General features: G+C 46.9%; 1 protein-coding gene across 3 annotated transcripts in view; it reads right to left on the reverse strand.

Annotated features, from left to right (window-relative positions):
- The window catches only part of Rnf144a (ring finger protein 144A), an 85,558-nt gene that overhangs the window by 23,698 nt on the left and 41,820 nt on the right, over positions 1 to 20,040 (reverse strand). For 2 of the 3 annotated variants that reach the window (XM_051144173.1, XM_051144162.1), the window contains exon 2: positions 9,473 to 9,618. The exons of the other annotated variant lie outside the window; for it this stretch is intronic. In XM_051144173.1, coding sequence (XP_051000130.1) covers positions 9,473 to 9,607 — 135 coding nt within the window. In that variant the 5' untranslated portion in view covers positions 9,608 to 9,618. The remainder of the gene's footprint in view (positions 1 to 9,472; positions 9,619 to 20,040) is intronic. 3 annotated transcript variants of the gene reach the window in all.

A 20,040-nucleotide genomic window follows, 5' to 3' on the forward strand; every position in this document is an offset into this window, starting at 1 on the left:
GTGTGGGGTAAGCTCAGCAGACACGGGAAATGTCACTCTTCAGAGAGCTCCAGAGACGCGCTACTTGAGGTGATAGCTGGAAGTCAGCATTCTCCCAGCATTCCTAGAGCCCACTGTACTGGACCTCTTTATTTCTCCACCATCAGATGGCAGGTTCTCTGAAGCTGAGAACAGCTCAGGGTTCTTTCTATTACCCACACCTGGCAGTGCCAGTCAGTGGGGAAATCAGTGCTTCACAGATCAACAGTGGAACCAGAATCTAGCCACCAGCGTGCTGTGTCTCAGCTGACACCAAACCTGAGATATTGGTAAGCTGTCCACACAGGTCTGCAGAGAGCTGAGCCACAGAGCCTGGGACTAGAACTCTGTACCACACAGCCCTTTGAAGACAGCTTCGCAAAAACCTTGGATGGCCCTGGAAACCCAGTACAAGCTGCCCACACACTTCTTCCAGCTAAGAGCAGAGACCTAAGATCACAGGCCCTGAAGTCACTCACAAGCATCCAAAAATAGAAAAGTCTCTGAAAATTAATGAAATAAAAATAAAACCCAGACTTTACATGTTTAAGAAGAAGAAGAAGGAAACCACTCCTCTTTATTAGTCTGTGCTCCTGGCAAAGCAGTGATTCTCCAAAGGAAATGTGGCTTGTGCTCTCTGGTGCCCAGCTCTGCTGCTGGTCAAGTGCCCGTCACCACCAGCCACGCCTGGGTACTGCTCTGCTATACGTTCCCAGGGCTTCTAGGAAGAGTTCCCTCAAGCGCACAAGGGCATTTAACAAGCACGTCTGCTGCCAGTCTGGTTAGTCTGTGCACATTCCACTTATCGCTTGCTCTGTACTAATAATCTCCCTGTGGGAAGGGCTAGTATTACCTCCCACCAAGGAGAAAATTCATAAGTAGTGACCTATTTACCTCTCAAAATTCCTTCCCCCCAATTTACTTTTTTTGTTTTTGTTTTTGTTTTTCGAGATAGCGTTTCTCTGTGTAGCCTTTGCTGTCTTGGACTTACTTTGTCGACCAGGCTGGCCTCGAACTCACAGTGATCCATCTACCTCTGCCTCCCAACTTTACTTTTTAAATGTCCTAATTATTAAAAAAAATATATATTAAAATCACCACCACAACAAAAGAAGCTACCTCCCAACCTTACTAGCCCACTAGTCCAAAACAGAGAGGCCAATCTAGTCATGAAATGAGCCACATGGTGTCGGAGGAGTGCCCTGTGACTGGTGTCCCTGTCCATTGTCATAGCGCATGTCACTCTCACATCAGGTCGCATGAGAGCTAATAACATCCGTATCCCTCCTGTGGACACAGGAGTCATGACCTCTCTGATATCTAGTAAAGACTGAGTGTATGTCTTGGGCCTGTCCCTGCAGGGGACCAGTTCAGAGTGAGCTGAGACACCCTTCCAGGCTGCGCACAGAGGCTCCTTATTGTGAGTGCTCACTGAGATGACCTTTTAGGGTCCACAAAGAGCCTGCCACTATGAGCCACCAAGGAGGACATGGACTGCGGTTTGGCTGGGTCAGGTGTGGATCTTGTCTCCTGTCTGGGTTCAAGGTCAACTCAACATGGTCAGTTTCTTCACAGAGGAATATGCTGAAACCCGAAGAGGGAGCTGAGGTCAGAGGAAGCCTCTGTGCCCGTGGGATTGTAAGAAAGCCTGGGGAGGGTACGGGCTGAAGTGTGTGGTGAGACTGGGAGTCTGAGCATACCACAATATGAAATTGGATCACATGCAATTTCTCAGACTGGTAACACTTGAGGCCTAAACCCTAATAGGGATACTCTGAGGGACATGACTTTTCTAGATAATAGAAGATCATTCCATCAAATAGTGAGAGCAAAGGTTTTATGTTTCTTATATCATGGTGACAATAGGCTGGGAACCTGGCGAGCCCACTCAGTGGGGAGTCTTCTCAACACCAGGTTCCGGGTGGACCTATTTGCAACTTGTCATAGACAGGCCTCTTGGAAGAACACAAGGGCAGGTTTGGGGATGGACTACTCAAAACAGGAAGAGGAGAAGTAATTCTGGCATCCGTCTCAGGTCAGAAGGTACCTGGGCTTTTGGGCAGCAGGAAGGAACTGTGGCTTTGACCCATGGTGGGTGAGAAAACGCCTAGAGAGCAGCCCCGAGCTCCTGTCTGTGGTTTTTGGAAAAATGACATGGGAGTAACAAATTCTGAAGAGCATCATGAGCTATAGAGATAAATTGCTTTCCTTCCTGGAACATGCCACTCAGTCCTACTGAACAGGACAACTGTCTATCACAGAGGATGTCATTAGACAGGCTGGGAGCAAGGATGGGGAGAGGGAATAAGAAGCTCCCGGGCAGTGAAGAAGTCCTGAGTGACGTCTGGGTCCCAGAGGCACACATGAGAACTGGGCGGCAGAGACAAAGCCTAGACAGCCAGGTACAGAGAGGCAAGGGCTAGAAGGTAGGTTTACCTCAGAGGAGCCCAGCTCTCCTTGTGGGCCATGGTGGACACCAGAGTTTCAGAGACTGTCCCTCCTTGTCTTCTCACATATAGAAGAGGGCCCATTGATGTTCAGGTCCTCGTGACAAATAGCTGTCACTATACAGTGCTTACTCAGTAGCATGGGCTGTGACGCACTGCTGTCAGGACACGGAACTGTCACTTTTTATTGCACAAAGAACCTCATCTTCAAATTTGTGGCATCTGTCATATTATACACTAGTGCACGTACATGCCAGCTTGGAAGACTGTGACTATAGAACTCAATTGCCGTAAGTGAGGAGTGAAGGCAAGAACTGGGAGCATTAAGGACACTAAATAAACACTGTCCTACTTCAGCCACAATTATGGGCTGTGCTTTGCATAACAGAGGCTGTCAGGGCAAAGCTCGGACTTCAGTGAGACACAGCAAAGCACGGCTGCTGGGACAGAACTAACAGAAGTGTGTGTGTGTGTGTGTGTGTGTGTGTGTGTGTGTGTGTGTGAATTCACTCTTGCCATTTCAGTTCATCAATATCTCATGTAAAAATAAACTTGATAATGATGATAGAAGGCACAAACTCGGAAATAGGGAATACACAGCAACAACTTGACAGCCCATTATAACTTTCAAATCTACACATCCTTTATACCAGATGAGGAAATCTGTGTGTGCCAGAAGCAGAACACAAAAAAATACCGTTAGCATATCCTGTCTTAGCATTCTATTACTGTGATAAACACAATGACCAAATACCATGGGGAGAGAAGGACTTATTTCAGCATCAAACACTCAGGCCACACTCTATTACTGATAGAAGTCAGGGCGGGAATGCAAGGAGGAAACCTGGGTGCAGGAACTAGAGCAGCGGCCACGGAGAAATATTGATTACTGGCTTGCTTCTTGTGGCTCTCTCATCCATAAGGTCCAGGGACAGCACTACCCCAGTGGGCTGGGCCCTTCCACATCTATCATTAAGACCCCTTGGACTTGCCTACAGGTCAGTCTTATAAGGGAATTCTGGTTCCCAATTTTTCATTTCCTCAAGGTTCCTTCTTCCCAGATACGTCTAGGCTTGTGTCGAGTTGACGAAAAACTACCCATCACAATGGACTCCTTGTCAACTTGACACACAAACACATCATCTGTTAAGCTATAAACTTTCCTATCTTGTTCATCCCCAAGACCATATATCCATTTCATGATATAAAACATTGCCATTTTTAAAGCCCCAGTCTTTAAAAACTCAAACGCTTTCAAAGTTCAGCATCTTTAAAATATCCAAAGACTCTTTTATAGTCCAAGCCTCTCTAAGATAAAGTTTGTTCTTACACCAAAAGGGAAGAATCAGGGCACAATCACAATCAATTCTAAGCAAAACCATGGTCCAACTGTGTGAAGAGCTTGGCGTTTAACGTGTGGGACTCACTCATGATCTTCCGGGCTCCAAAGGGCCTGGGCAGCGCCACTCCCCTGGCTCTGCCACGCACAGCACACCCAGCTTGTTTCCTACGCTCTGGCTCCACTGCACAACTGCTGCCGCTGCCTTTTGTCATCATCCACAGGACTAGAATCTCCAAAATGTCCGGGTTTCCACATAGCTGGGCTGCACCTTTGCCAAGAGCATCTGTCATAGGCTATTTGCAGGTACTCTAAGGCAGCCACATGGCGTCAAGCCTCAACTCCTCTCCACGATCCCTTCAATTCCTAGACTTCTACTGCAACTGAGGCTGTGCCTCCACCAATGGCCTCTCCTGGCTGCTCACAGTGCCAAGCCTCAGCGGCACTCCATGACCCCTTCATGCCTTCAAATCTACTACCACTTGGGAAGAACCTTACATATTATCATTTGGTTTCCAACACAAGGTACAGCTTTGGCTGCCTCTGGACCACAACTTCCGTGTGCAGACCCTGAAGAAATACTTGCAGGAGATTTTTACCTAATGGATTTGGACTCTTCTTAATGACTGTTGATTCTCCGGCCTCAGATTACCAGGACCTCTTGTCTCAGCAAAGCACTGGTTTCATATTAGTGGTTCTTAATTCAAAATATTATGCCAATACCTTTATAGTCTTCAAAGGACTTTCAAAACTTCCCTCAGAAACTTAACAAGCGAGGCCCCTTGTTTTCCGCATCTTTCTAGGTGCTATCCTCCAAATTCCACAAGCCTCACGTAGGCTTTGAACTCTTGCTGGCTTTTTGGTCCCTAAGTTCTAAAGTTCTTCCACAATCCTCCCCAAACTACAGGGTCAGGTCTGTCACAGGCATACCTCATGCTCGGCACCATTTCTGTCTTACTTAGTTTCTACTACTATGATAAAATACCACATATAAAAACAACCTGGGGAGGAAAGGGGTTGTTTCATCTTACAACTCTCAGATCACACATCATTCTGAAGGGAGTTAAGGTGGGTACTCAAGACAAGAACCTGGAGGCAAAACTGAAGCAGAAGCCATGGACGGGTGCTGCTTACTGCCTTGCTCCTCATGGGATGCTCAGCCGGCTTCCTTATACCATCCAGGACTAAGAACCCAGGGTAACACAATACCTTTAGTAGGCTAGACCCTCGCACATAAACTGTCGATCAAGACGGTACCTCACAGACCTGCCTACAGACTAATCTTATGAAGGTGTTTTCCTCAGTTATCGTTCCCTTTTCCTAGACATATCTATGTCAAGTTGACAAAAACCAAACACTGTCACCATCCCAAACTCTCATGCTATCTCCGACCCCTTCTATCAAGTACTAACGACGTAGTTTCACAAGGACCATAAAGCCTGAGGTGGATGTGAAAAGTGCTCCATTGGTGGCATGTAAGCTGTGTTAGCGAACTAGAGACATGCATTCAGGTCAGGAAGCTATTCTGAGCACAGGACACAAAAGTCTGTTCAGGTCTCTGGGCAGCTGGAACCAGCTCTCTGCTGCCTCTTAACATAGAAACCCACCCCCTGCATCTGAAGTCACCTCACCTAGCCTCTCCCCACTTGGTGGAGCAGTACCAGGTCGCTCACCTATTCTGCTCACTGCTTCTCTCATCTGTGTCTCTCTCTGATCCTAGAAAAGAGGCCTGACCCCTGAACAGGAAGACGCAGGGTGAGGGTAACCAGCTGGCTCTTAGACCCTGACTCCACTTGCCAGAGCAGTCTGATTCTGGTTGCTCGCACTCACCAGTACGTTTCCCTATGATGTGCATCTATATAAAGGTACCTAATCTTAAGAACAGTTTGGAAACTATTTGCTAGAATCTTCTCTGAAAGGGGTAGGTGGACCCTACATGGTAAGACAGACTTTGTTTCTTCAAACCTTGACAAACCTACAAGTAATTGGGTATACAACCCTGCTGTACCCACAGGCTCCCCACAGCAGCCGAGCTAGATCGGGAAACACAGCCACGGTGCACGGTGAAGGCAAATATAAGTTTAAACACCAGGTAATGGAGGAGTAGAGAAGATTTTAAAATAGAGATAAGAGGGAAACCAAGGCAGTAGAAGGGGCCCAGTAATGCAGGTACTTTGCAGCTGCAGAGAGAGGACGCAGGTGCCAAGGCTGAGTTTTGAAATCTTTAGCATGGAAAGTGTTTATTCTCCACATTCATAGGAAGGTTCCGACTCTCCCCTGAGCAGTGACCTGTGTTTTCTGACCTATTTCCTGCCTGCTTGGTATTGAGACACTAGGCCAGAGTTTCCAGACAGGTTCCAGGCACCTGGCTGGACCAATCAGTGGACTCATCTTAGCTAACCCAGTGGTCAGGTCCTAAGGCTAGGTCTTTCCTGGGAAAGAACTGTCCTTTTGTTTCAAAGTTAGTGGCAACATCTTCCCCCTCTTCTTCATTTAGAGACACTGTGAGGAAGAAATGGCCACTGAAGTCACCCTCATCTGTTCAGAGACCCTACTAGGATGAAGGAAAAAGGGGCTGGGCCTGGTATAAGCCATAGATATGAGCAGCCGACATAAACCACAGAGAGACTCAGGTGAGACCACAAAGGTGCTGGCACTGTCAAAAAAAGGGACAAAGTGCATGAATCTTGGAGGTCAGAGACAACCCACACTCCTATCTATGGAGACCACAGAACATTGAGAGTCTGAAACTCTGCCAGGTCACTGCACAGCTGGACGCTCATTCTGCAGCGACTCCTAGTCCCCACACCATGGCTGAGCCACAGATGTCAGTCTGAGTGGGAGAACATCTTCCATCACTAGATCCAACACTACTGTTCCCTCTGCAGCTCCGCCTGGAAGCAGGGCCCCTTCTTTCAGTGTGTCACAGCTGTACTGTCTTACTGTCTGTCTGAGCAGAAGCCCTAGAAGCTCTAAGGTTTGTCCACACTGGTGTGACCCCCAGTGATGTCAGCAGAGGAGACCATGTGTAACTGTCATGGCATGTTGACATTGCTTATGTCACCCTTCTCAACCAACATACAGATGCAACTGTTGCTTCACACTCCTGAGCTGAAGACAAGAAGCTTGTTTTTCAACATTCTCAATGTTAGAAAACAGCCATGGGGGAGGGGACATCACAACGTCCACAAAATGACACTGCTCATTGGTACTTTGGACCTGGCTTCTTAGAGAAAACAGTGGCTGTTTCTTCCATTCCTTCACTAAAAGGAAGCCCTTGGCATGAGGTAGAGTTGTCTGTTTGGTTGTTTTGTTTTGTTTTGTTTTGTTTTTAACAAGAATTCTCTAGACACAGAAACAATAACTACAGTGAAATGAAAGACTTGGCAGGAAGGCAGAAGGTGAGTTTTTCAAGAGGAAAGAACATGCTGTGACACTGACAGCTCCAGGTGACTGGAGAGAAGCAGGTGTGCCCAAAAGCACCCACAGTAGATGGGAGTTGGAGGGAACTATAGAAACGTCCCTTCGAGTGATAGGGAGGCATTCTGCAGAAAGGTAAATTTTTTTTAGCACAACTTGACAAGCTCAAGTCCTAGCTCGTGTGCTGGTTGCTATCAGAGCCCTGCCTCGGGCATTAATCAGCTGGAGAGGATCACTCCATCTTCTCGTCCCCAGCCCCCCAGTCCTTCCCCACCTCCTGAAAACATCTGAAGCAATTTCCTTTCTAGCAGGCTGATGCTATTCCCCCCCCCCCCACCCCGGGGCTTTAATGAGGCATGTGTCTTTGAATGTGAGCTCCTGGAGCGAGACCAAATCGCTTTGGTTCATGTCCTGAGCCTTTATTGATTAGCTATTATGAGTCCTGCACTAAGCTAGGCGTGGAGGAGATTCATAATGAACCAGAAAGCCTCCTTGCTTCCGAGAGTCAGCCTAGGACAGGCTGGGACTGAGGCGTTGTGGGCTTAAGGCTCAGGCTCCTAGATCTGAAGGCAGAAATAACAGGGTGCAGGCCATGAGTAGGACAGGCGGTCAGGGCACAGAGGTAGGAAGGTATTCCAGCCAGTCTCATCTCAACTCTACAGGCAGCTGCGCACACTAGTCAGAATGGCTTTCATATTCAGTAGTGATGGTGGTCTTTAAAGAATAGTCTAAAGAGAGTTCTCCACCCCCACCCCCATTTCTATACCTTTAAAAGCAACTCTACTGTTTTATTTTGCTACGCAGTCTGGCTGATACATAGCTGACTAACACAAACAGCCTATTTAAGGTGCCTGAGTTGATGCCCCCACGTATGTGTGTATTTGGGTGGGGGGCAGCGTGTGCATTCATGGGTGTGAATATAGTCATGAGCGGAGGACAACCTCAGACGTAGATCCTCGACTTCTACCTTGCGTCAGACAGGCTGTCTTCATTGTTTGTCCTCTGTGTAAGCCAGGCTAGGTGGCCCATGAGTTTCTAGGCAGCCCCCTGTCTCCACCATCCCCCCCCACCCCCCGTCAGACCCCCCTTCTTCTGAAGGGAACTCTTAGATGGTATGAGCTCATGTTCGGCCTTTGGTTTTACATTGGCTCTAATAATCTAACTTGGTGAGGCCCTGACCATCCCAAGCCATCTCCCTAGCCATGCCTGTAAATATTTTGAAGCGATTGACTAAGCCTGTGTCATATCCTTTTGACTTTGGGTTTATTATTGTAGCTGCTCTTTTTTTTTCACTTCACTTTCATGCTGGAGAGAATACTTAGGCTGAAACAGTGCAGTCCCTCAGCACAGCATTCTAACCCACTCATCACATTATATGTCATAGTCAAGTCACAGCTGCACCCTGCACCCTCTGATGAGCATCACCTCACCCCACATGCTCCATTTATGTTTCCTTCACTCCTTTTCTTTGAATGACAGGGGGGAAGGGAATCAGAAAAACCAAGTAAATAATATTTTTCAGGTTTTAAACCCAGGGGATCTGATGCCTTCTTCTGGCTTATACTGGCACATGTGTAAGACAGACACACACACACAGAGAGAGAGACAGAGAGAGAGAGAGAGAGAGAAAGAGAGAGAGGGGGGGGGAGATACAGATACACATACATGAACAGAAACAAAACAAAAGAAAAATGAGAAAAAAAAATCCATGTCTGAATTAGACCCAAACCCAAAATCCAAACTTGTTGAGTTAAGAATCTCTATATTCATGCTGAGAACATATTGGCCTCAAAGAATTCTGGCTGCAACGTGAGACAACTTGGCCTCAAGCTGTAGACGTCATTGTTCAGCATGGAGCAGGGAAAGATAAGACAGATGGCTATCCTAGCTACACACGCTCCTTGGGTTAGCCCTGCCACAACGTCATGTGTGTACTCATCATTAAACAGAAAATGGGGTACAGAGGTATATTCTCTTGTCTGGCAAGGAGAATGTGGTCTGTGTCAGGCATTGTCAATGTGCTACCAGTTTCTACAATTCTGGTTATGTGATGGCTCCTATCATAAGCAATTGTCACACAAAGCATCTGTTCAGGCTACCAGCCTGACTTCCAGAATTCCTCTCATATTTGTGTGAGTCTGAGTATACACTTAAGCTCCCACAAAGCTTAGTCCTAAGTGTGGCTTGCTGTGACTAGAAGTGAGACCAACAAGCTCCTTGAACATGTACTTTAAGCCGAGAGACCAACCAGGGTACAGAAGATACACTGGCACTGGGCGATGGTTGTCATCTGCTCCGCTGGGTACTCCCCGAGGCACAGCTTGCAGGACAGCAGCGGGTCGAGCGCGAGATCCCAATTGGGCCGGTACCTCGCTGTGGTCATCGCAGAACAGTCTAAAATGAGAAAGATACACACTCAGACCTCCCTCCTGTGGCTTCCACAGAAACACGGCGGGAATCCCATCTCCTGGTCATAGTGGGATGGACTTGGGGTGGGGGGTGCAGCAAGTGACTGTAGATGGACACAATGTTCTCTGAGGTGGTTTATGCAGGGGTTCTTGCCTCGGGTCTGTGGGTGTGTTACAGTCTGGTGTTAGTCCTCAAAATTAGAGAAAGGACCATACACACCCATCCTTCCCTTCAACCTGCATTTGAGAAGAGTGCTTCGGTAAAGTTTAGTAAACATAAAAGATAGGTTAAGATAGTCACTTCCTGGATTTACTCTTCTCTAGTTTGTGTTGGAGAGACATTTGAGGGAAAGGACCCAATGGAGCCCACCTCTAGGGCCCGTCTTGTCCTCACAAAGCATGCAGCTTCCTTACCATGCTACCTGCAATACCTTTAGCCTTGTATGCTTCTTAAGTAATCCCATTTTCTTTTCTTTTCTTTTTTTTTTTTTTAATCCCATTTTCTAGAATGTTCCATTCTGGATAGTGAGGGTCTTTGGCAGTCAGACTTTAGGAAACTAATTGTGTACAGTAAACCTTCAATGATGATCACTCCTTACACCTCAGGACTCTCTCTGTCACATCTCTAGCCACCTATGGATGATGTCCCCTGGCCATCTGTGTTTGCCTGTTGCACACCGGCTAAGCTGCATTACCCATGGTGGCTGTTTGATCACCCACAGCCAAGAGGACTTTGGGGCTGGCAAGGGAAGAGGGAAACCTTCAAGCTCTCAGGTCAACACCTATCTAAAGATCCTCCCAGAGATCACCTTTTGTTTGTATAAACAAATCCTTGCATCTGGACATCTTAATTCTTTCTCACTTCAAGTACTTGTCATTCGACTTTAAGCATCATGTACACTTACCTGGTACCTGAGATGTTTAAATGCTGGCTTTGTGATTCTAGTAGCCTGCTTTCCAAACTTAGGCTTGCCACACTTTGAACTAAATAGGATTCCGTTAGAATTCCAGATGAACTCTCTAGCCATCTGAACGCTCACCATGTCTCCCTCTCATGCTAAGGTGAACCCTGATACAGAGGTGTGGCATGCAGTCAGCTTCATCTGAGTCCCATTCTGAACAAGGCAGTCAGACAAGAAGACCTGCACCCCCTACCCTAGCAAGTAAAAGCAGACAGCAAAGGTTTGCATCCTCTAACCTCCTCCTTATAGCTGACAGTTGTCCTATTAATGAAAAGTGGGTATAAATGAAACATGACTCCATTAGCAGTAACCACCAGCTTCAGAATCCAGGAAGACTCAAAGATGTCTGAGAGATTTAAGAACGTGGTCTTAGTAAACAAAGCCTCTCCGGAAACCATCATCCATAAATAGTATCAGGCCTTAACCTTAACTTCTGTGGGCATCAGTCTGCGCATGTGGGCAAAGGGGTTGACGTTTCCAATCCATGGAAGAATAGGATGAGGCGGGATCCTACAGAAGGTCTTCTTCCCCGGTGATGTCTCATGCCAAGATGGCTTTATCATGCTAAGACAGTGGTTCTCAACCTTGCTAATGGTGTGACCCTTTCATACAGTTCCTCATGTTGGCCCCCAACCACAAAATTCTTTTGTCCCTACTTAATAACTTTTTGATACTGTTATGATTCATAGTATAAATATATGATATGCAGGGCATCTGATACATAACTCTCCCAAAGGGGTTTGGACCCAAAGGTTGAGAACCACTGACCTAAGATACAAATCTCATGATCCACCCACATTGTGTAGATAGTGTTAGATCCACAGTCTCAATATTTACACCTTTCTTCAAATTCTGCCAGCCAAGGTTCACTGAGTACCCGTGTGCGAGCATTCAGTTAGGACAAACTGCTAGTTTGTCAACACCAGATGCCCTTGAAGAGAGAAGGCATCTGGGACTCAAAAGAAGCCAGCTCCATCTGTACAAATACAAGAAAGATAAGATACAATGACCAGTGGTGTGGGACCACGGCAGACACATGGAGATACCTGACCCTAGGAGCAGAGCTCAAAGAGACAAGGGTGTGGCCACTGTACCCTGGAATTATTCAGGAATAAGGGCTACCAACCCACACAGGGAAGGGAATGGGTGGCAGCAAAATGTACCCGGGCAGTTCCTAGGGCAGTTAGTGGCTGTGGTTAGCTTACTCTGCAGCAAGTATATTTTCTATTCTTATAAAGGACTCACTGACACAGATGAAATGACTTCTAGTAGATGAAGTGGAGCCTTTAAGATAATTTAGACATGTGCCCTAATGTGGCCAACGCTGACAGGCTTCTGAGCACAAGAGGACCTCGGTTTCCCAGCCTTGTGGGGTGCCAGGGGACACTAGGATTATGGGCCTCTCCTACGCTGATGGTGTGTTCATAAAGAGCATATCCACACACCCTAAATTTGTTATTATCATTTCAATGCCAGCATGGCTTTTTTGAGGTTCTGAGATCGTAGACCGTGGTTCTCTGCTTGCTTGGTTTAGAGTTCTCTGCATCTTTTCCTCTTTAAATCTCTATTTTTTTTTTCTTCAGGTTTTCACTTTACACTGTACAGAGGGACTTTGTTTTGATTAAGAATGATCACCAGTCCTAAAAAAAAAAAAAAAGTTCACAAACCTTAAAAGCAGTCAAGCTGAGGGCTGGTAGGCTTCATACTCAAGATTGAAGAGGCCCCAGGGGATGCGTCGCCTCTGCTAACTGATTTCTTGGAGGGTGGAAGGTGGGGACCAGTTGTTGTTGACAACCTCATACAGGCACAGGGTTCAGACTTTGCAGGGCACTGCGCCAGGATTTTCAGGAGAAAGGAATCAAATGGGCCTGGTTGCGATAACCTGCCACATAGTTAGGCGATGTTGGAAGGCCAAGGGAACCGCCTATCTTTTCTCTCTATAAAACCCATATACAGTCACTGCACATATGGAATTGCAGAGTGAGAAAACAGATAATGCTAGGCTGCTTAGCAAGAATCATTAACATGTGTCAGGTGAAAGAACTTGAAAAATACCCCATTAAAACTGCAAAGGGAAGAAAAGACAACAGCAGAGAAGGGACTGGACAAAAGAAACCTTCCAAGGCAGTGAGTCCAATTGCTAGGACCTTTGCAAGATGCAAACACCAAAACCTTGTTTGATCATAAGCTGTACAGGACATTAGCCTACAGTGGGCTACAGAATACAGACAACTAGAGCTTAAGTGGAATGCACAGAGTCCTGAGTCCTCAATCATAGGAGCTGGCCTGGGCTCCTATGTAGAGTGATTTCCTGCCTCCTCTACAGCCTCTGTCTCAGGCCACTGCCCTATCCCATCTTACCTGTTCCCAAGACTTGTGTCCCCACTAGCTTCAGCACCCTACTCCTCTTCCTGTTTACAGTCTCCCTTGAAGCAGCTGGGAGGACTTGACCTGTATGGCTTCCTTTCTTCCCGGCCCATGCTTTCTGCTTGGCCCCCAGACAATGAGGCTTTCCATTGCACTGGGCAAGGGACAGGTCAGCCCTCCCCTTACCTCTGTCCCTGCCCTGTGCCTACCCCTTCCCCATAAGCAGCTTCAAAAGCAGGGCAGATTCCTGTTTCAGGTGCCCCTTCTGCATTCTGCTTCCTATGACGTAGCCTTTGAACTATGCACAAACCCATGCTTCCCATAGCGACAACAACAACAGGACATATAAGAAAAATGTCTATATTGTTTGTGTGAGTCCATCAGGGCCTTTGCACACACACACACACACACACATACACACACACACACACACACACACACACACACAGGATGGCTTGAATATGAGTCTGTAAGCACTGCACAGCTGCAGGCTTACAATAGGGATTTGCTAAGGGAATTCATAATGCACCAGTTTAAAAAAAAAAAAAAGTCTTTGTTTTCCTAATGTGAACATCAAGTTCTGGGAAACAACAAACCATTTTAAGGACGTCTGGTCAATTACAAGCATGATTCAAGCAATTTTGAGGGTAAGGTGTTTATTAAGGGCAACTGAAGTTACACAAGAGGACTGTGCACTGGCAGAAGAGGGATGGACTTGAGGGCAAGAAAGAGTTGAAAGAGACAAAATGCCCCACCATGGAAGAAGACATTTAGCATGTTCATAGAAAGTAGATGGGATTATTTGCAAGGATCATCGCATCTCCAGGCCCTTCCAAGTGAACTTCTTGAAAGCAAAGCTGGGGCGGGGAAGGAAATGAACATCACTCTCTTTCCTTTACCTCATGGCTTTCTCAGTGAAGCCCCTGCTCTTTAGAATCCTGGCGTCTTCCCAATGGAGCCCGCTTGCCGTCCTCAGTACTTCTCTGAACTCCGGCTGCCCTCTGTGCTCAGCTCTGTGCCCAGGGCTCTATGAAGTCCCGATGACATCTCTGCATCTCTGGCTATCTCCACTTTTCTTTCTCTGATGCGTGACCCATGGTGTCCTCTTACTCACTGGTGCAGCAGCAGCAGCACCCACCCCTAAGAATCTGTGAGATCAATCTGACAGGCTCTACCATCCCTAAGAGACAAGCTCTGGGCAGCTGGTGAGTGACTGTCTAGATGACGTTAATGGAAGTAGGACGATCCTAACTGTGGGCAGCACCAGTCCATGAACTCCACAGTTCTGGACCAGATGCAGAAGGGGAAGATGGTGCGAGCATCAGCATTCCATCCTCTGCTTCCTGATGGTAGATACAATGTGACCAGCCACCTCAGGCTTCTGTTGCCACGCCTTCCCCACAGTCAAAAGCTGCACCCTCAAACTGTGAGCCTCCCCCCAACCCCCCAAAAAAAGAATGTTCTTCCTCCTTTAAGTTGCTTTCGTCAGGTATTTTGTTAAAACACGACAGGTAACTGATATAACCTGTTAGTCTGCAATTTCAAACCCGGACCTACTAAGTCAGAAACTCAAGAGTGCAGCCACCATACATAGCTGTGTTGACAGGGGATTTGGTGGGGGAGGAGCCAGAAACAGGGTTCACCAGATAGCTGACACACCACTGCTCAGCATCACTTCATGTCAGAGTCCCCACTCACATCCACATGACTCAAGGTCCATGTAGGCTTAAGGCTCCAGGGACAGGGATAAGTTACCCCATGATTTTCAACTGTTCTTTACTAAAAACTCTTTCTTGTTAAGTGGGTCATTTGAAGTCTATGATAGCCGAAGGTTTCTCTCCTTACCTTCGAATGGGATTACGCAATGGTCAGGGTTGTGGTCCATCCTTCTAGACATGGCTTTCCGTAGGCAGGTAGTCCATGATTATAATAACCAAACATAGAAGAGACAATGGGAGCTGGGGAGGTGGCTCAGTGGGTCAGAGCACCTGCTGTACAAGCAGGAGGACCTGAGAATGAAGTCCCCAACACCCAAGTAAAAGCCTGTGTCCATCTGTAACCCTAGCACTGGGCAGGGGGAGGGGGTGTTCCTAGGGCTTGTGGGACAGTCAGCCTGTGACAGAAAAGCAGGAACCAAAACATCTCCATCAATTCTAGCTGTGAGAGAAGCTGGTCTGCAGAGCAGAAGACCTTTCGCTCCAGTAGCATCACCTAATGAACAGACTGTGCATACACAAAACTTACATAGGACCTACAAAGGGCGGAGGCTATAAAAAGATAAAATACTGTCACTCAGAGGGACACTTTTGGGTTGCTTTTCTCAGCTTCCCAGGAAAATCCATTCTTGGGGGTGCTTTTTTCTTTCTTTTTGTTTTTTTGTTTTGTTTTGTTTCTAGACAGAGTTTCTCTGTGTCACCCCCCGCTGTCCTGGAACTAGCTCTGTACACCAGGCTGGTCTGGAACTTAGAGATCTACCTGCCTCTGCCTCCCAAGTGCTTGGATTAATGGTGTGTGCCATCTTTAATAATAAACTGTTTCCTTTTCCATGTTGAACATAAATAGCATGACTGTTTCTTTTCCCAGAAGTGTCTCTTAAACTCTAATCAAAGTGTCCTTTGCTTCCTCCTAAGTCCATTTCCAAATTATCTTACTACTGAGACTCAGAACCCAAAAGGAAACCTCAGCTTGCCTGGTAACGAGGCCTAGTCATAAGCCTAGGAACTCCGGGTTCAGTGAGAGACCCTGCCTCAAGAGAACAGGGTGGGGGATGACAGATCAGGACACCTGGTGTTCCCCTGTGGTTTCTGCATGTGAGCGCATGAGCATGTGGCAACTTAGGACATTGTGCTTATCACTAATCTGTACTGACTTCAAGGCACCCCCGATGGTAGGAAGCTACAGATGCTAGAAATCCTGGGATAACAGAATAGAACTGGAAGTTGAAGTAAGAAGTCATGTTTGGCTGACCAAAGAAGCTGATGGAAAACATTTCCAGGGAGCATGCTGGTACATACACTGGTTTGTAGGCGTGCAAGTGCCTCTTTGCACATCGGTTGAGAGGACACAGAAGGAATGGGACTCTACATGAAATGAATGCCATGCCCAGATCCACAGTCCAATACAGTCCAATTTAAGGAGCCAAGGTGCACAGGACAAACAGCTGATTCTAGTCGAGTCAGAAGTGGTTCTCGAGAAGCATGCAAAACCCTAAAGGGCCACAGGGCTAGGACATGTTCAAAACAACTCACACTGGTGATACACAAAGACACCCAAATATGGAGAGAACGTGCCACCCTCTGTGCGCTCTGAGCAGGAAATGAACTGTGACCCCCAAATACAAAAGCCATGACCTTACAACCACTACCCCTCCAAAAAAATTGACTAAACAGATCAAAGTAGCTGAGAGAAACCTGACAAAAATCTCAAGCTGTCTATCCATGACAATTCATGCCAGCAACATCAGTTGCTCAGGAAGCAGGGTCCAAGAGGACAGTGGCTTCCAGACCAGGCTAGACTACACAGGGAGAGCCTATCTCAAAAGGAAAAAGAGAAAAGACACGTATCTTGTGTGAGAAAGTTCTGCAGGCTTCTGTAGCTACTTCCCCCAGGGAGATGGAGCACAACTCAGGCTTTAGGGTGGGCTGCCCACAGGGACTGCCTGCTCAGGAGCACAGGGAGGAGGGCGGCAGGCCGATGTCACACTGTCTCTGCTGCAGACACACTGTGGGTGTCACAGTGGTCAGCCCAGGTGACAGTGTGCACCCCTGACTGGGTTGCATAAGACTGACACTTCACCCTGTGGTCTTCTCTTTAAACGCACAAGCATAATCTTACAGTGTGGAACACTGTGGAAGTAGAGATTCGAGAATATTCTAGAGAATCCTCGCCAGTGATCCTCAAAACTGCCAGGGTCTCCCTTGAAACCATGCAAATGTGTGTGTGACACTGACACTGGAAGGTAAGGTGGGATTCTGGATAAAAAATTAAGGAAGTCTAATAAAGGTTTTAATGAGGAATGCATAAGCTTATTGGCCATGATAATGCCCCAGTGTGTGTGTGTGTGTGTGTGTGTGTGTGTGTGTGTGTGTGTGTGTGTGTGTGTTGGGAACTCTCTGGTTTATCTATAACCTTTTTCTATCTCTAAATACAAACCTACCAATTTCAACCAAAATTGCACCAAATGATGTATATTCTTAAAGCCCCGGCACCCCCTCCCCACCAGAAATGTAGGCTCAAAAGGAAAGAATGACATTCTAAGCTAAGGTTTTTCTCAGGATGCCACAAAAATCTGAAAAAAATCTAGAACAAAGTTTCCAGGTCTCTTGATGAATTTGGAATTATCCCAAACATTAAGGCTTTGATAAGCTAATGATGCATGACAAATCCAAGGAGGCCCTGTGTTGGGGATCAAATGGATCATGAAGTATCTTCTGTAGGAAGACAGCTCAGCAATATGGCGTTGCACCATAAAGCCCATCCTCAAAGCATTGCAGCAGGAGGGCCAGGCAGACACATGAGCAAAGGATCAAAGAGGGAGGCTGCATCCTGCCTAGCCTGGACATCGCTCAGGGCTGGACAGACATCATTCACTGAGACGACAGCCAGTGCCATGGAGTTTCACAGAAACTCTAGGAGTTTGTCCCTTTAGCACACACCTGTCCAGGTGTGACCATAGGCCAGTCGTTAGGAACTCAAGGACAAGAAGAGCAGCCACGACTGGACCCTGAGATAGATGAGGGGCTGGACAGGATGTGCAATGACACAGAACCACAGGCAGGGTCGTTTTCACAGCTTTTCACAGCACACAGTCCACATCTCCCCTCCACTTGAGTTCAGGGATTCCCACTTGCATTATCAGCACCACAGAAAGAACTGTCCACGGGCCTATCCACATGGTTTCCAGAGCTGCTGTTGCCCACAGGAGGTGATAAAAACAGAGTTAGAGCCACACGTAGGAAAAACCCCTGCTAGAACCACCTTTGGAGAAATGTCCCAGACCAGTCTGAGCCTCAGGTAGGCCAGCTTGAGGCCTGGTGGTTAATCTTGAAGTCAGATCTGTAGATGGAGAGACTCATAGGAGATTAGGAAAGTGCATCTCTTGAGTGTTATCTCTGAGGGTGGTTCTAGGACAGATTAGACTATGGGGCTTCAAAATGTTTATATTTATATTCAAAATATAAACATAAAAATTGGAGACATTGGTGCATAGCTGGAAGGAGTGGATCACTATAGATTGTTCCCAGACAATGAGAAATGCCTAGATAAACCCCAGGACACAGAGTTTATTTTTATTTATTTTTTCTTATTTGTTTGTTTAATCACTTTACAACCTGATCCCAGTCTCCTCCCTCCTCTTCTCCTAGTCCCACCCTCATGCACCCCTCCCCTTATCCCCCTCTCCTTGTCCCCAAGGGGTACCAATCCTTCCATAGCACCTCAAGTAGCAGTAAGACTAAGCACATCTTCTTCCACCGAGGCCTGACTAGGCAGCCTGCTAGGGAGAAGGGATCCAGACGCAGGCAACAGAGTCAGAGGCAGTCCCTACTCCCATTGTTAGGGGACCCATAAATTGACTAAGCTGCACATCTGCTACATATGTGTACGGGGTCGAGGTCCAGCCCGTGCATGCTCATTGGTTGGTGGTTCAGTCTCTGTGTGGCCCCATGGGCCCAGGTTAGTTTACTCTGTAGGCCTTCTTGTGGTGTCCTGAGTGAGGTAACACAGACCCAGAAAGACACACATGGTATGTACTCACTTATAAGTGGATATTAGCCAAAGTACAGGATAACCGTGCCAAGGAAGGCCCAAGAGAGAAGCTTGAATCTCAGAAGAGGAAGTAAAACAGACATCTAAAGTAGACGAAGGGAGGGAACTGGGTGAGAAGGGGGTAGGGAGGGTAATGGGAGTGGGGATCGGGTGTGGAGAGGAGAGAGGAGAACCAGGGTGGAGAATGGGTGTCTCTGGGACAGGGGAGGCTCCCAAGAGTCTATGGGGGTGACCCAAGCTGAGACTCCTGGTAGTAGGGTTTAAGGAGCCTAAAGTTGCCACTTCCTGTAGCCAGATGGGACTTCCAGTAGAGGGAAGGGGACACCAAGCCACCCACAAAACCTTCAACCCACAATCTGCCTTGCCTACAAGAAGTGTAGGGATAAAGATGGAGCAGAGTTTGAGAGAATGGCAAACCAATGACTGCCTCAACTTGAGACCCACCCCATGGGAGAGAGCCAACGTACTAGAGACCAGCTCCAGCACACAGGGTAAACCAAGGCAGGTCGCAGTGCCAGTAATGGCCAGCTGGTGGCTGGTGTTTCTCTACATACTTTAACTCTTCATCTTCCCGGCTGATGGTCTTGCTTAACTCCTAAAGTCCCAGGCTTTAGGCCTTGCTATTTCCACCTTAATTCTGAAGGGAAAGAGAGGTAACTAGTCAGGCCTTCTGGCTTCTCTGCCGCCACAGCCACAACAGCTCTCTGGTTGAGAACCTTTGTTATTTGACAACAGGAGTCTTCATCAGCTAAGCCGGGTGGTGAACAATGAGGTGTTGTAAAAGGAAAAAAAAAAAAAAAAAAAACCCTCAGTTCCTTTCGCCTTGATGGCTCAGCAGTGAACAACAGCTTGCTGGAAGCTAGAGACCTAATTAAGAAGGCCAATAAAACATTCCGGACTGCTTATCACTTACTAAACTTAGAAGCACACATTTGGCAGACAAAGCAAGCAGATTTTTACGAACCTCACACAGCTATGCGCATATTCAACCAATAGACAAAACAAGGGAGCTCCCAAAGACACCATTCATCCACATATACGTATATATATGTACGTACATACATATATACACACATACATACACACATACATACACACATACATACATACGTACACAAGCATACACATACATACATAGAGACAACATATACAGACAATTAGACATATAAACACACAGACAAACACATCTTTAGATGAAGCAGATGGCTTCAACCACTGTTTAATTCTTTCTTGGGTTGTTACACAATCTAATACAAAGGTTCTCTATGTATGGAAAAAATTACCTTATTCAAAAATAGATACAACCATTACAT

Source organism: Acomys russatus, chromosome 1, assembly GCF_903995435.1.
Source record: "Acomys russatus chromosome 1, mAcoRus1.1, whole genome shotgun sequence".
NCBI lineage: Eukaryota > Metazoa > Chordata > Mammalia > Rodentia > Muridae > Acomys > Acomys russatus.